Here is a 13109-nt window from a genome sequence, read left to right on the forward strand (position 1 = left end):
ATAGAGCACTGGCATGTACAAGGCCCTAGGTTCAACCCCCAACACAGCAAAAAGTTTTTTTGTTAATTTACATCCAACAAAACACGCATTTTTTAAAACTAGGTATTGAACCCTGGGGCTCTTTACCACTAAGCTACATCCCCCTCCCTTTTTATTTATTTTTTTTTCTTTTAAGACAAGATCTTGATAAACTACTGAGAGGGAGGTTCCCTAACTTGCCATGACTGGCCTCAAACTTTCAGTCCTACTGTGTCAGCCTCCTGAGTCACTGGGATTACAGGCATGCACCACTGTGCCCAACAAAATGCACACGTTTTAAGTTTGATCCTACTCATATCACAGAACATATCACAGAAAGTTCCCTCATGACCCTTGTACAGTTTCCCACATTCTCTACCCCAGGAAATCACAGACCTGGTTTTTATACACTAATGTTACTAATTTAATGACATAGGTAGTTCCTATGGTATCACATGAATATACTGTATTTATCTACCTAGTCCTTTGTATAGTTGTTTCCGATATTTGTTTTGTTATAAATATAGCTGCCATTACTTATAATAATAGTTATATAAATAATATACAGAGAATATAAGTAATTCTGAAGTGTTTCCAAACATTCAGAAGAAAGAACTAAAGTGGAAGAAGTAATCCTAGAATGAAAATGTTTCTTCGCAATCATCTTTCTTCCCTTCTGATGGAGTTAAGAGACCTAATGTTTATACATTCATAACTAATGCTGCTATTCATGTATAATATACACAAATCTTTGGGTACATTTATTTTCTTACAATATTTTCCTAGGGGCTAGGGTTGTGGCTCAGTGGTAGAGCGCTTGCTTCGCACATGTGAGGCACTGGGTTCGATCCTCAGCACGACATAAAAATAAATAAACAAAATAAAGATATTTTAAAAAAAGAATATTTTCCTAGAAGTAAAGTTAGTGGGTCAAAAGATGTGGACATTTCTTGAGACTTTTATTACATATTGCCAAAAAAGGTGCTTTCAGTTTACACGTGCATCAGCAGTGTGCTCCAATGCTCTTTTACTCCACCTTTTCAAACACTGAGCATTGTTTTTAGCTTTGTATTGTTACACTCGAAAAATAATATCCCATTTAAGTCTTGATTATATTACTTTATTACTAGCATATTTTAAGCCAGTTTTTTTGTTTTACTTTTTTTCTTCTTCTTCTTCTTCTTTTTTTGGGTGTGTGTGTGTGTGTGTGTGTGTGTGTGTGTGATACTGGGGTCTGAACCCAGGGCACTCTAGTGCTGAGCTTTATCCCAGCCTTTTAAATTTTTTTTTCCCCAAGGTTTTGCTAAATTTCTGATTTTCAATTTGCAATTTTCCTGCCCCAGCCTTCCAAATTGCTGGGATTACAAGCATGCACCACTGTCAGCTAGGCCAATATTTTAGATAGTGTGCCCTCCACTTTAGCTTTCCTAAGCAAATTAGTGCCATTCAGACTGTCATGAAGAACTTTATTTGGAAGCATTGAATTCCATTGTTAAATCCCAGCACAGTCTGATACTCAGAAGCCTGAATAATTGAAACATCAATCCCATTTATCTACTCTGAAAATATGAGTAGGTATTTGTCCACAGGTCTTTACTTTCAATCAGCTAGGGGGCCTGTTTCAGTATAATTCTGGTGATGAGCACAGTTGCTGTAGTCCTGTTTTCTACCTTCCAGAACTGTACTATCTCAAATTGTGATCCACATTTGTATTACCTGGCAGCTTATTATGCCATATATTGGGCCTCTTCTCAGACCTACTGAATCAGAATCTATTTTTATTCTCAAGCATATGAACATTTAAGAAGTATTGTTCTAGAAACTGGCCTCAGTTCCTGAGCTTTTGCCTACTTCATTATTACAGGCAGTCATACAATTTAGGGAGGTAGAGATGAGTGTCTCAGCTACAATCCCATTTCTGCAAACATTCATTGAATCATTACTATGTGTCTGACAGTTCTAGATGTTTTCACAAACTACATGTGGAGTAGAGGTCATACAAATGGAAAATATAATACTTATTGACTGCTTAGGTGAAGTGAGGACAGGTGTCTCACTGAAACCTTAGAGTGGTACTGTAGGGCAGCGTTATTTCATGACTAACACGTTCAAAATTAAGTAGTTAAAATTTAATTCAGATCTGTTGCCGAACTCCATGTTCTTCACACCATAACTCCTATATGAATGGAATATGGAGGTGAGTGCCATGGGGCACTCAATTGTCAAAATGTCCATTTGAATATGTAAGCTCTTATCAAAGGTAAGTAGCTTGGAATCCTGCTCACCCTGCTACTGTACTCTTTGTAGATGATCTTGTGCGCAAAAACCAGCAGTTGACTATGCAGGTGGCTTGCTTGAACCAGGAGCTTGCCCAACTGAAAAAGCTGGAGGAGACCGTTGCCCTTCTTCATGAAAGTCAGAGGTAGGCAAGTTTCTGTCTAGTGGTTTCTGGAAGCAGATGTTTACTTCTCTTTATCTCCTTTGCTTTGTTTTTAATGATAATATCTATGAAATTTACAAATTAACTCTAGTGTTTGTGTAAACCTCTTGTTCCTGGCCAGTTAGCTCAGGGATCAAAGTACTGCTTTTGGTGCTGTTCTTATACACCAGGGACTAAAGATCTTTGCTGACATTGGCAGGTTGCAGTATCCCAATAATTAATTTCTTACTGGTTCTAACAGGGTTAACTTCTTTGGGGTCAGCTAACTTTCTTCACTATACCCCCTAAAATCAGTCATCTGGCTCCTCTGGAAAATGCCTTCCTGCTATTGGTCACAAAAGATGCATCAAGAGCACTCAGTAGAGAGTGATAGGGAAAGAATCCAAAGTATGTGTCTTCTTCAGAAGCACTCAAAAGTGTCAGCATCTTCACAGAAGAGTACCCTTGGATGCAGACCAAGAAACACCTGAGAAGACCTCAAGGCCACTGGCTTGGCAGCTCTAGGGAAGCCCTTGAAGTCTCTATTTACCAGTCTACCTCTTCTAGGACTTTCAATGACATTTAAATACAAGCACCCCAATCCCAAATCTTCAGCTCCAAGCTTTATCACTCTTTTGTTGAAATAGCTTCATATCCAGAGGATTAACCCTCCCACTTCTGGATAGATTTTTTTTCATTATATGCATTCATATGTGGGTTGGGAACCAAGAATATGCATTTCCAGTAAGTTTTTAGGTGATACTGTTGCTGCTGATCTGGGAACTACATTTTGAGAGCATTAGGGTATCTCTTTTGGGGTATGTATAGTCAAAATTAACTTGAAATTAACTTGAAACAATTTTTCTGTGTATTGGTCCCATTAACTCAGTGTACAAGTTCACTTATTTCATTTTGTTTTTGATTCATAGGGAATTTTTTTGATTTAATCTTATTTGCATAATTATGTAAAATATTTCTATGTGGCCCCAAAAATCAAATCTATAAAATAATATAAATTCAGAAAAATCTAGATCCCTTTTCTGTCTCCTCTATCCTTTCCTTTCCTCCCACTGGCATTTTATTGTGGATGGTAGCATTTGTATTCCTCCCCCTTAATTATATAAAAAGAAGCATAATATTGCTTTAACATTTTTATCTTAGAAATAAGTTTACAGTAGTCTATGGAGCTCGTTTTCATTCCTTTGTATAGCTGCATAGTACTCTAGTGTGTGGTTGTAGTTTATTTGACTGTCATCTAGTAATGTGTGTGGATATTTTGGTTAGCCATGTTTGGCTGTTAAAAAATAGTACCATCGGGGCTGGAGGTATGGATCAGTAGTGGAGTGTGTACTTAGTTATTTGAGGCCCTGTGTTCAACTCCCAGCACCAAAAATAAAAGCAAACAAAATAGTACTGTAATGAACAGCTTTGTGTATATACCTTTTTTTTTTCCTTTGCCAGTGTGTGGATGACTTTCAACATTACTTGATAATACAGGGTTCAGGAATACAGGATGGCATCATTGTTGGTTGCAGAGGCAGGACAGATTAAAAAAAGAAGTTATGATTTGGAGAGTGCGTAGAAATTGAGGCCTGATCAGGAGCCAGTGTCCTACTTACCTCATCAAGAAAGTTGTTTTGAAAACAGTATAAAAGCCACTCTATAAAATGTGAAATATATTATTGCTTTAGTCAGTCTGGAACACAATCAGAAATGTAATGAAGAAACTGTACATTTGCTTTTAAAATAACCCACTTACAAATTTGACAGTTCTGTTGAAAGATGATACTTCATTTTACATTTATCTTTAGCACACATTTCAGACCCAAATGGCATCTACTTTGCTTTTGTGATTTCATGACTGTCTTTCCCCCTCTGGGTCTCAGATCCCTGGTGGTAACTAATGAGTATCTGCTGCAACAGCTGAATAAAGAGCAAAAAGGTTATTCCGGGAAAGCACTCCTGCCTCCTGAAAAAAGTCATCATCTGGGGACATCATCGCCCTTTGGGAAAAGCACATTGTCTTCTTCCTCACCAGTGGCACATGACACGGGTCAGTATCTAACACAAAGCATCTCAGAAACTGTCCCAGATCCTAATTTGTGGAGCTAGCACTGAACACCTTCACTGTCTACTCTCACATATCCATGGAGGGCTTGCAATGTCTTTGCCACCAGCAAAATATTAAAAAAAAAAAAAAAGCTTATTCTGATTACATTGTATTGTCCCTTCTTTTTATTTCTCTATGTCCTCCCCTTGAATCATTTTTTTCCTTCTGCCCACAGAAATTGCATCATGTCACACAGAGGCATTTGACTGAAAATGTCAAAAAGGAAAAAACACTGGACACTTCCCCCAGTGTCATTTGATACTGTGTAGTAGAAAGTCACAAAAGAACATCCATCAAATATATTTTGTGCTAAAAGAAATTTTAGAGACTCTATATTAATGGATTCACCAAACACATTTGGAGTTTGTTGGCTCTGGAGTAGCCCATGATTTGTTTAATCAGGAATAAAACACAAACTCATGCTGGTCTGGGGACAGCATTAAGGTATTTCTTTTTGGTAATGCATAGTCAAAATTATGTATTTTAAATTAACTTGAAACAATTCTGGAACTTGAAACTTTGAATTAGGACCAAACAGGTCTATGCAAAATCCCTGAAGAGAAAGATGCCCCAGAGAAAGAGAGTAAGGAATCCCAGCATGGGGAAGGCCATGGCCAGGATTAGTGTGTGAGTGGGAGCTGACAGAAGAGTAGGAGGGGAGCAGAATGAAGGGATGCAGCACCTCAGGAGTGCAGAGTCTGGAGCACTCAGAGGGATTCTGGGGCAGAGTCCGAGGTGGGACATGATTCCATGAGAGTGTAAAAGTGGCAATGAGTCAGAGCCTAGGAAATGTAATGTTAGGAATATGTCCTCAGAGGACATTCAACTGAGACCTCAGAATAAGTAAAAGGTACCTGGGATTAATAAGAAGTTTCTAGACTAGGTAAAGCATAGGGCCAAGAGCAAAAGCAATGAGAGAAGCTGCAGAGAAGTAGTACATACACAGGCCTTGAAGGAAAGGGGCAAGAAGAAGGTAGCAGGAGTGAGGTCATGTAGCTCCTGGAAGATTTTAGATTAGAGAGGCCCAGGAGTAGGGTCTTGAGTGAGGCTTTCTCTGTGAGAAGAATGGATTGGCAATGATGTGGCACAAGGAAGAGCCCCAGAGGAACTAGATAACAGAGACACAGCTTCTGAGTGTGCCAGCATGGGCTCAGTGTCCATTTCACATACAAGTATACTGTATTTCTTTAATTCTGATCCATTAGGCATTTAAAACCTCAATGGGGAAAATGGTTCAAGTTATATTTCTGCTTCAGACTTCTCCCAAGTAGCTTATGTTTTCAGAGAAGGGTATAGGGTGAATGACTGTCAACTTAATGCCATGTTATACTTCTCTTCACCTTCAGGGCCACATCAGAGAAAGAGGTGCGTGGAAGGATTAGATAATCTTTTGTGCTTGGACTCTGGTGCTGTGCAGGGAAGGAGGCTTATTGCCATACTAATGAGACATGAAGATCACACATTTCCTAGTTGTAAATAAAATCTACAGATCTCCAGATTGTACATGGCTTCCCAAGAGGCAGCTGTACAGAGGAGCTGTACATATCTTTGAACTGTGTGCTCCAAGGGAACTAGTGTGAGTTTGTGCTCTGTGGAAATGACAAAAGAGCCTCTTTTCCCCACCCTGCCACTTTTCTGGGCCTGTCCTTGTCCCATTGAGAAACTATCAAAGAGCCTAAGCCGGGGCTGGGAATGTGGCTCAAGCCGTAGCGCGCTTGCCTGGCATGCGTGCAGCCCGGGTTCAATCCTCAGCACCACATACAAACAAAGATGTTGTGTCCACCGAAAACTAAAAAGAATAAATATTTTTTTAAAAAAAATTCTAAAAAAAAAAAAAAAGAGCCTAAGCCTTGCCCAGGAAGGAGAGCATTGTCTATTGACTTCACAGCCCTGTGTTGTCACATTTCAGGGACTTAGGCCAGGCATAGGCCAACCTGCTAGTCAGACCCTTAGAGGGGAAATAATACACTTCTTTCTACTGCCCTGGGCTTTCCTGCATCTGGATGAACATCTGATAATGGCAGACTCAGAATCTACTCAGGGCACCTCTAAGGAGAAGCAAAGAGCCTAATCCAAACTAAATCACCTTTTACATCATTACCCTTTGTCACAGAAAGTAGCTGGCCCTGACACAAGCTGGCACCTCTTCTGGCTGCTGACTGCTCCTGGGGAATTTATTTCTGGTTCTGATTTTCCCTGTGTGGTACAGTCCTGAGGGCAGGGGTAAAGATTGGGCTGTCAAGAGAAGGGCCAAGGAATTGTTGCCCTGTGGGGCTAACTGAAGCCAACGTGGAAGGTGAAAAATCCCTGAAGAGAGTGAAAAACAAGAGTTTACCACCCAAGTCCTCTGGAGAGTTTTGTGCCCAGAAGGAGGGGCACAGCCACCCCAACAGGCCTACACTACCCCTAGCTATACAGAAGCATTATTTTTTTTTTTAATTTGCAATACTGGGGATTGAACTCAGTGGTGCTTCTACCATTGAGATGTGTCCCCAGCCCTTTCTATCTTTTATGTTGAGGCGGGGTCTCACTAAATTGCCAAGACTGGTCTCAAACTTGCAATCCTCCTGCCTCAGCCTTCTGAATCTCTAGGATTACAAGCATGTGCCATAAAGTCCAGCTCAGAAAGATTTTAACTCTCCATCCTATAGAACCTTCCCTCCCTTCCTTGTATGCCTGCCCTTGCTAGTAAGGGTACCCAAGGCTTTCCACCATAAGGAGGCTGTGAGGGGGGAAGAACACAATGCCAGGGCAGCAGTGCTATTGTTCACCAATGGCTGCCCTGCACCAGATTCTGTGAGCCCCATTTGGTTTTTAAGGATCTTCCTGGCCCTGAGTGGCCTTGATCTCTCCCAGGCTCCATGAAGCTTTTCAAGAAGCACAAGGGCTTTACTCCAAGGTAGAGTTTGGGGCTCAGCCAGTTCTCTCTGGGTTCCTCCAAGCCAGTCATAGGAATGGACAGGTTGCTTCTCCCCTCCATACAGGCTGGTTCAAGTAGCTGGGAGGGTGACTCAGTTTGAATACAGGTAAATTCAGGTTGTTATGAGAGTACTTTGGTAAGTTAAAGCCAGAAGGGGTTGGGTTCCCTGCTGTTACGCTCACTGTGGTAAAACTTCCAATTCAGATTTCCCAAGGCTAGAAGGGATCACTCCTCTACTGCCTGCCAGCGGGAAAGGTAGAGGGAGGGAAGGTGAACAGCCCAGTGAGGAGGAGCCTGCTGCTTACTGCTGGCTGGGAGACAAGGCTCTGCAGAGGTCAGGTGTCAATTCGTGCCCTCAGCTTCCCACTTGACCTCCAGCTTCTCTGTCTGAGACACACTATTTCTCTACACCTCCCATCCTAAAGTAGTTGGGCTCTAGGGATTTCAGTGCCACCTAAAGCAGGAACAAACTGTGGGATGAGGGAATAAATAATTGCACCGTTTTCATTGTACCAGAAATAGGGCATGTGCTTATGAGCATGTGCATTTCAAGCCTTTTCTAGAACCCTTGGGATCTGCCCTCTCCTAGGTAGGCCCTAGGTACCATCAGTCCTCTTGTCACAGCCGAAAAGAAGAGAGTTGGTGCCAAAGCCATGGGCTTAGGAATAGTTCTGGCCCAACACTCAGAACTTCATGATCTGGAAACATCCAAGAGCCCTCAGAACCAGAGGCCCTACCCATTCAGCCAGAATGGTGAATATATGGGAGGGAATAGGACCCTTCACTGTGGGACACCCTCTCCCCACCTCCTACCTCTGCCACAGAGCCAGGCTCTGTTACTAGCCATTCAGCCCTACTTTTAAAAATCAGTATTGGGACCTGATGTGTTAAAAGGCATGAGGCAAAAGGCATGGTTGGGCCTCATCTGCAGAAACACTTTCCTTCTCTGGGCCTCAGTTTTCCTGGCTATAAAATGAGGAAGTTAAATTATGTACTCTCTAAGGTTCCTCCTGGCTCTGGATTATCTGAGATTTTCATATGGATCCCCAAATAATTTGCCTTGGTAGGCCCCAGTTGGTAGGCTTACAGTCGAGGCCTGGTCCCAGGGTTTCTGCCAAGACTTGGCCCAGGCCAAGTCTGCTATCTCATCCCTCCTCAGGCTGTGCAAGTGGAGAGGGGCCAAGTCTGCATACTAGGCAACTGCAGGGAGGCAGGCTTTGAGGTCAGGACTCAGGGTCAGGGCCCAGTTAAAAGGGTTTGCATTTCCCTGAGGGACCTCTCTGGTAGTCTGGCTCTTTGGAAGGGGACTCCTGTGTCTATCTCTTTCTGGGTAGGCTGCCAGTGAATGGAGGGAGACCCCATAGGATGTGTATGCAGCAGAATGATGATACTGAGGGTAGTACTTGGGTGTGAATGTCATCATGTACCCAACCAGGTCAATTGGTACAAAAGGTGTCTTTATTGAGGTCTGGGTAAGAATTAGGCACTTGGCCAGAGCAGCAGCTTAAATATGAGGCAAGCAGGCAGAAGTCAGCCATGCCTGGGACCAGGTTGGGGGGGGTGAGGCTATAGGCACAGACTTTCCTTAGAAGTTGGAGAGGCAAGAGGAGGAGGAAGGGGAACACAGAGTAGTCTGGGTCAGAGGGCTGGTAGGCTGGCCTCATGGGGCTGGGCAGGAAGCTCTGGGTGGCAGGTCCAGCAGGAAAGGGACCGGGCTTCTTTGCTCCATTTGCCCCTTATGCCCAGGCCTGAGCCTCTGGCAGGGGCAGGTGCAGTGGGCGCCTTCCCTGGCCTCACTTCTTCACCTTGGCATCATAGGTGCCTGCATTCTTGTAGGCACTCACATAGCCACTGTCATCCAGGATGTCTTGCCGTCCAGCAATGCCCTTGCCCTTGCCGCTCTCATCGAAGCGCTCTTTGTGGGAGCCCGTGTACTTGCTGGTATCCGTCAGCCGGTCCACAGCACCCCCTGTTTTTGCTTTCTGTTTGAACAAAATTTCCAGGCAGGCAGAAGTCAGCCATGTGCAGCCATGCCTTTAGTGAAAGAGGCTTCTCCCTTCCCACCCCCAGCCAAGATTCCCCCATCTCCCTCAGTGGCCTCCAGAGACCAGCAGAGCACTTACAGTGACACCCAAGTTGGCTGGTTCCTTGCCTGCCACCAACTGGCAGATGGCATCGAAAGCCTCCTCCTTGCTCTTCCCCTTGAACCGCTTGGTTGCCAGCTCTTCCAAGGCCTTTTTGAATTCCTCATAGTTGATAACCCGAGCAGACTTTCCCCTGTCATGCACATATGCACCATTAGTTTTCCCCTTCTCAATGACCTCCCTGGTTCCAGCCCCCAATTCTCCACCTTCTGGGAACAGAAGAAGCAGGGGCTGCATAGGGCTCACTTGACTTTGGAGAAGACGATGTCGACGTCAGTCCCTGTCACGGCCTTTCCATCAGCCACCTTGCAGTCCTTGCACAGCTTGGCCCAGTTTTTGCCATTCATCTCTTGCCCGCTGGCCTTGGGGTCACCATGGATGGCGAACTTGCGGAAGCTCTCCTCCAGCCCAGCTACATCTGTGCTTGCTGCCATGCCACCCTGTGGGGACCCACCTCAATCACCTCCCAGCCATGTTGCCCCTCCCCCTCCCAAGACCCAGGATATCACTGCCTCTAAGTCAAAAAACCCCCCCAGGTCTGAATTGGCACCACTTCTGCCACAGACCCTGAGTTGGGACTGGGGAGAGGGACCTGGAGCCCAGAGGGCAGAGCCCAGAGGAAGAGCCCTAAGAAGAAAGGTCCTGTCCTTTAGTGCCAGTCCTGGCTCTGAGCTTAGAAGATGAAATCATGATGCCCACAACAAGCTGGGAACAGAGTGGTACTGTCCAGAAAGACTCTGAGGATAGCAGCTGGGGCCATGGCTCTGTCTGGTCCTGGCACAAGGCCTGCCTGGGTGGAAGTGAGAATGGCAGAGCAGGGCCCCTCTCCCAGGAAGCTCATGCCAAGGTGGGTCAGGGACAGGACAGGCTACTGGTTGGGCAGGTATTTAGTAATGACAATATCTCTGTAAGGGTCATGAAGACCTAGTAAGACCCAGCCCAGGCCTGAGAAGGGAGCCAGAACATACATGCCATAGGCAGGGGTGCAGCTGGCCCAGCCGGAGCCTTGTTACTATTTGCTGTTAAACAAAAACATGAGGGGAGCGGGAGCTTGGGGCTGGCCTGGCCACAGTTTGTGAAGCCTAGAGACAGTTGCTAAGGGAGGGTGGTGCTGCTTGGAGAATGTTGCTAAGGGCAGGATGGTGTCAGGGCAGCTCAGGGAGAAGCTCCCAGTGCTGCTTGGCTGGGCTGGGCTGGGCCGGGCCGGGCTGGGCTGGGCTGGGGAGCTGAGGCCCACGGGTGGGGCACGCCAGCACTCCCTGCACCTAGGGCACAACCATGGCTTCCTGGCCCCATGCCACCCACTAGGGCTGTAACCTCCCAGTCTGTGGAATTTAGGAGAAGCATGAAATTGGGGACCAGTTTAAGTGGGATTGTAGAATAACTAAAAGAAATAAGCATGCTGGTAAGTAGGACCATGGCCTTGTACTGTGACCCTCCACAGAAGCACATGTCCCTTACTATACCTCAGCCCTCCGTTGAGGTCTCCTTGCCACACCCTTGAACAACCACATCAGTCCATATTCCCACAGCCCATATGCACTCCACTGGCCCTCCTAGGTCTTAGATCCCTGACCACACCCATAGCTCTGCATTGCGGCCTCTTCCAGCCACACCCACTGCCCTGGAATTGAGACCTGACCCTTCCCCCAGCTTTCATCCCCCCTACATATGCTAGACCTGCACTGAGACCCCCCTAGAAATACCCTTAGCTGCACTTCACACCCATAGCCCTCCACTCTAATCCCCTGGCCACACCCTCAGCCTTGCACTGAAACTCCCTTCATTGAACACAGCCCTGAACTGAAGCCTCCCTGACATACCTGTACTGCACATGCAGCATCCCCACGCACACCCTGCAGCCCTGAGTCCTCCCTAACCAAAGACTCAACAACCCAACCCCTCACATACCCACAATTCTTATCAAGGCCCCCTGACCACACCCTTGGCACCCCACTTTGTTCACACATCCAAAGTACTGGTCTGAAGCCCACCAGTGAATATCTCACACATTAGAATTTCCAGATTTCCAGGCACTATGTTGAGACCACCCCCTGACCACACCCTCAGTCTTGGCTACCATCTTTAACTCTCTGCCTCTTATACAAAAGGTGATCACCGACTGTGTTTCTGCCCAGCTCCCTTGTCTTCCACCACCACTAGCCTTGACACTGACCACTGCTTCCTGGTGACCACCCTCACCACCATCTCTAAATTGCAGTCTCTGGCACTGTGAGCACCCAGAGATCCTACACCTCTGGGAACCTCTGGGAAGACATCCCCAGTCAGCGCTGCACTCCCCCTCCCTCTCCCTGGGTACCATCTCCCAGAAGGGGCCTACAGCTCTGCACTTGTTTTACCAAGGGTAATAATGTCCAAGAGAGTTTGGGTGCCACATGATGCTTGTCCTAAAGAACTGGGAGGAGCCTGCATCCAGTGCTCACTCCCGTCTGTGGGAAAATGCATTTTGGGTGATCTCAGGGCTGTGGAGCACAGTCACAGGCAGCGGCCAGAGGGGTCTGCAGGCCATGGATGGAGTAGCCACGCCCCTGAATTGAGGCTACCATCCGCTCCGCTCCTGCTGGGACAGCTGGAGTCATCAATCAGCCTAGCAAGGAGGTTGGGGCTGGCGGGTGGAACGCTTGGGGCCTGGGTAGGGCAGCTCAGCTGGTTTACTGGGCTCTATATCATCCAGATTTGGGACCCCTTCCAGGTCGCTCCCACCCACCCCTCTATGTGCAGGATACTGATTAAGGTGGTCGGCGTCCGGGGATCCTACCGGCTTCTATCTCTTGGCTGCTCCTGCAGCGCTTCAGATGGTCAGGACACAGGAATGGACCGACTGATACGGTAAACCAGGCGACTCCGCAGCTCCGCTCCCTGCCGGCTCCCTGGCGGGACTGCAGCCCGGGCGGCTCCGCAGTATTATCCCCTGTTTCTCGGTCTCCATAGAGACGGCGAGTCCCACCCCCGAGACTGTCTCGGCGGGAGAGTGACCAAGGTCATGCTGGCTCCGCCCACCAGACCCCGCCCTATCCGCTCTCCAGGCTGGGCGCAGGCACAGCTCCCCATACAGCCTTCTCCTCCCCTCCCCCACAGCTCCGCGATCTTCGCGAGCCAAGAGCAGTCATCTGTACTTCTGGACGTCCTCCAATACTCCCCTTAATAGGAAAACAGCCCCCTATCCTGAGCTCCGCCCAAAGTTCAAACAGGCCCCCAACATCCATTGGAGATCCAGCTCTGCAGAGCGACAACTCGAGGCCGTTTGAGAGCTGTAGCAGGGTGGGGCAAACAATAGGAAGTTCCCCTTCCCTCGGTGACAGGAGTCTACTGCTGACTCAAGATCACAGCTATTCACTTAATGTGTGGCATCCCCGTCACAACTCCGTCTTCTCCCGGGTAGGGTCCAGTTTATAGAGCACCGAGGAAAACGATAATGAGCGGATCACGTTTGCCCTGCCCTAGAATGCCATGCTCGGCCCAAGATCCGGCCACGGG

The 13109-nt window shown here is 46.7% G+C and overlaps 2 protein-coding genes across 4 annotated transcripts in view; one reads left to right on the forward strand and one right to left on the reverse strand.

Annotated features, from left to right (window-relative positions):
• The window catches only part of Lrrc36 (leucine rich repeat containing 36), a 63914-nt gene extending 59310 nt beyond the window's left edge, over positions 1-4604 (forward strand). For all 3 annotated transcript variants that reach the window (XM_076837836.1, XM_076837834.1, XM_076837835.1), the window contains exons 13-14: positions 2326-2440; positions 4324-4604. In XM_076837836.1, the coding sequence (XP_076693951.1) occupies positions 2326-2440; positions 4324-4549 (341 nt within the window). In that variant the 3' untranslated portion in view covers positions 4550-4604. The remainder of the gene's footprint in view (positions 1-2325; positions 2441-4323) is intronic.
• Positions 4605-8906: 4302 nt separating this feature from the next.
• On the reverse strand, positions 8907-12616 carry Tppp3 (tubulin polymerization promoting protein family member 3). Its single transcript, XM_076839511.2, has 4 exons — positions 12391-12616; positions 9858-10051; positions 9591-9744; positions 8907-9449 (listed from the first exon to the last, which is right to left on the reverse strand). The coding sequence occupies exons 2-4, from the start codon at positions 10043-10045 to the stop codon at positions 9261-9263; spliced, it is 531 nt and encodes a 176-aa protein (XP_076695626.1). The 5' UTR covers positions 10046-10051; positions 12391-12616; the 3' UTR covers positions 8907-9260.
• Positions 12617-13109: the final 493 nt, after the last annotated feature.

The sequence above is a fragment of the Callospermophilus lateralis genome, chromosome 18, assembly GCF_048772815.1.
Source record: "Callospermophilus lateralis isolate mCalLat2 chromosome 18, mCalLat2.hap1, whole genome shotgun sequence".
NCBI classification, from domain to species: domain Eukaryota; kingdom Metazoa; phylum Chordata; class Mammalia; order Rodentia; family Sciuridae; genus Callospermophilus; species Callospermophilus lateralis.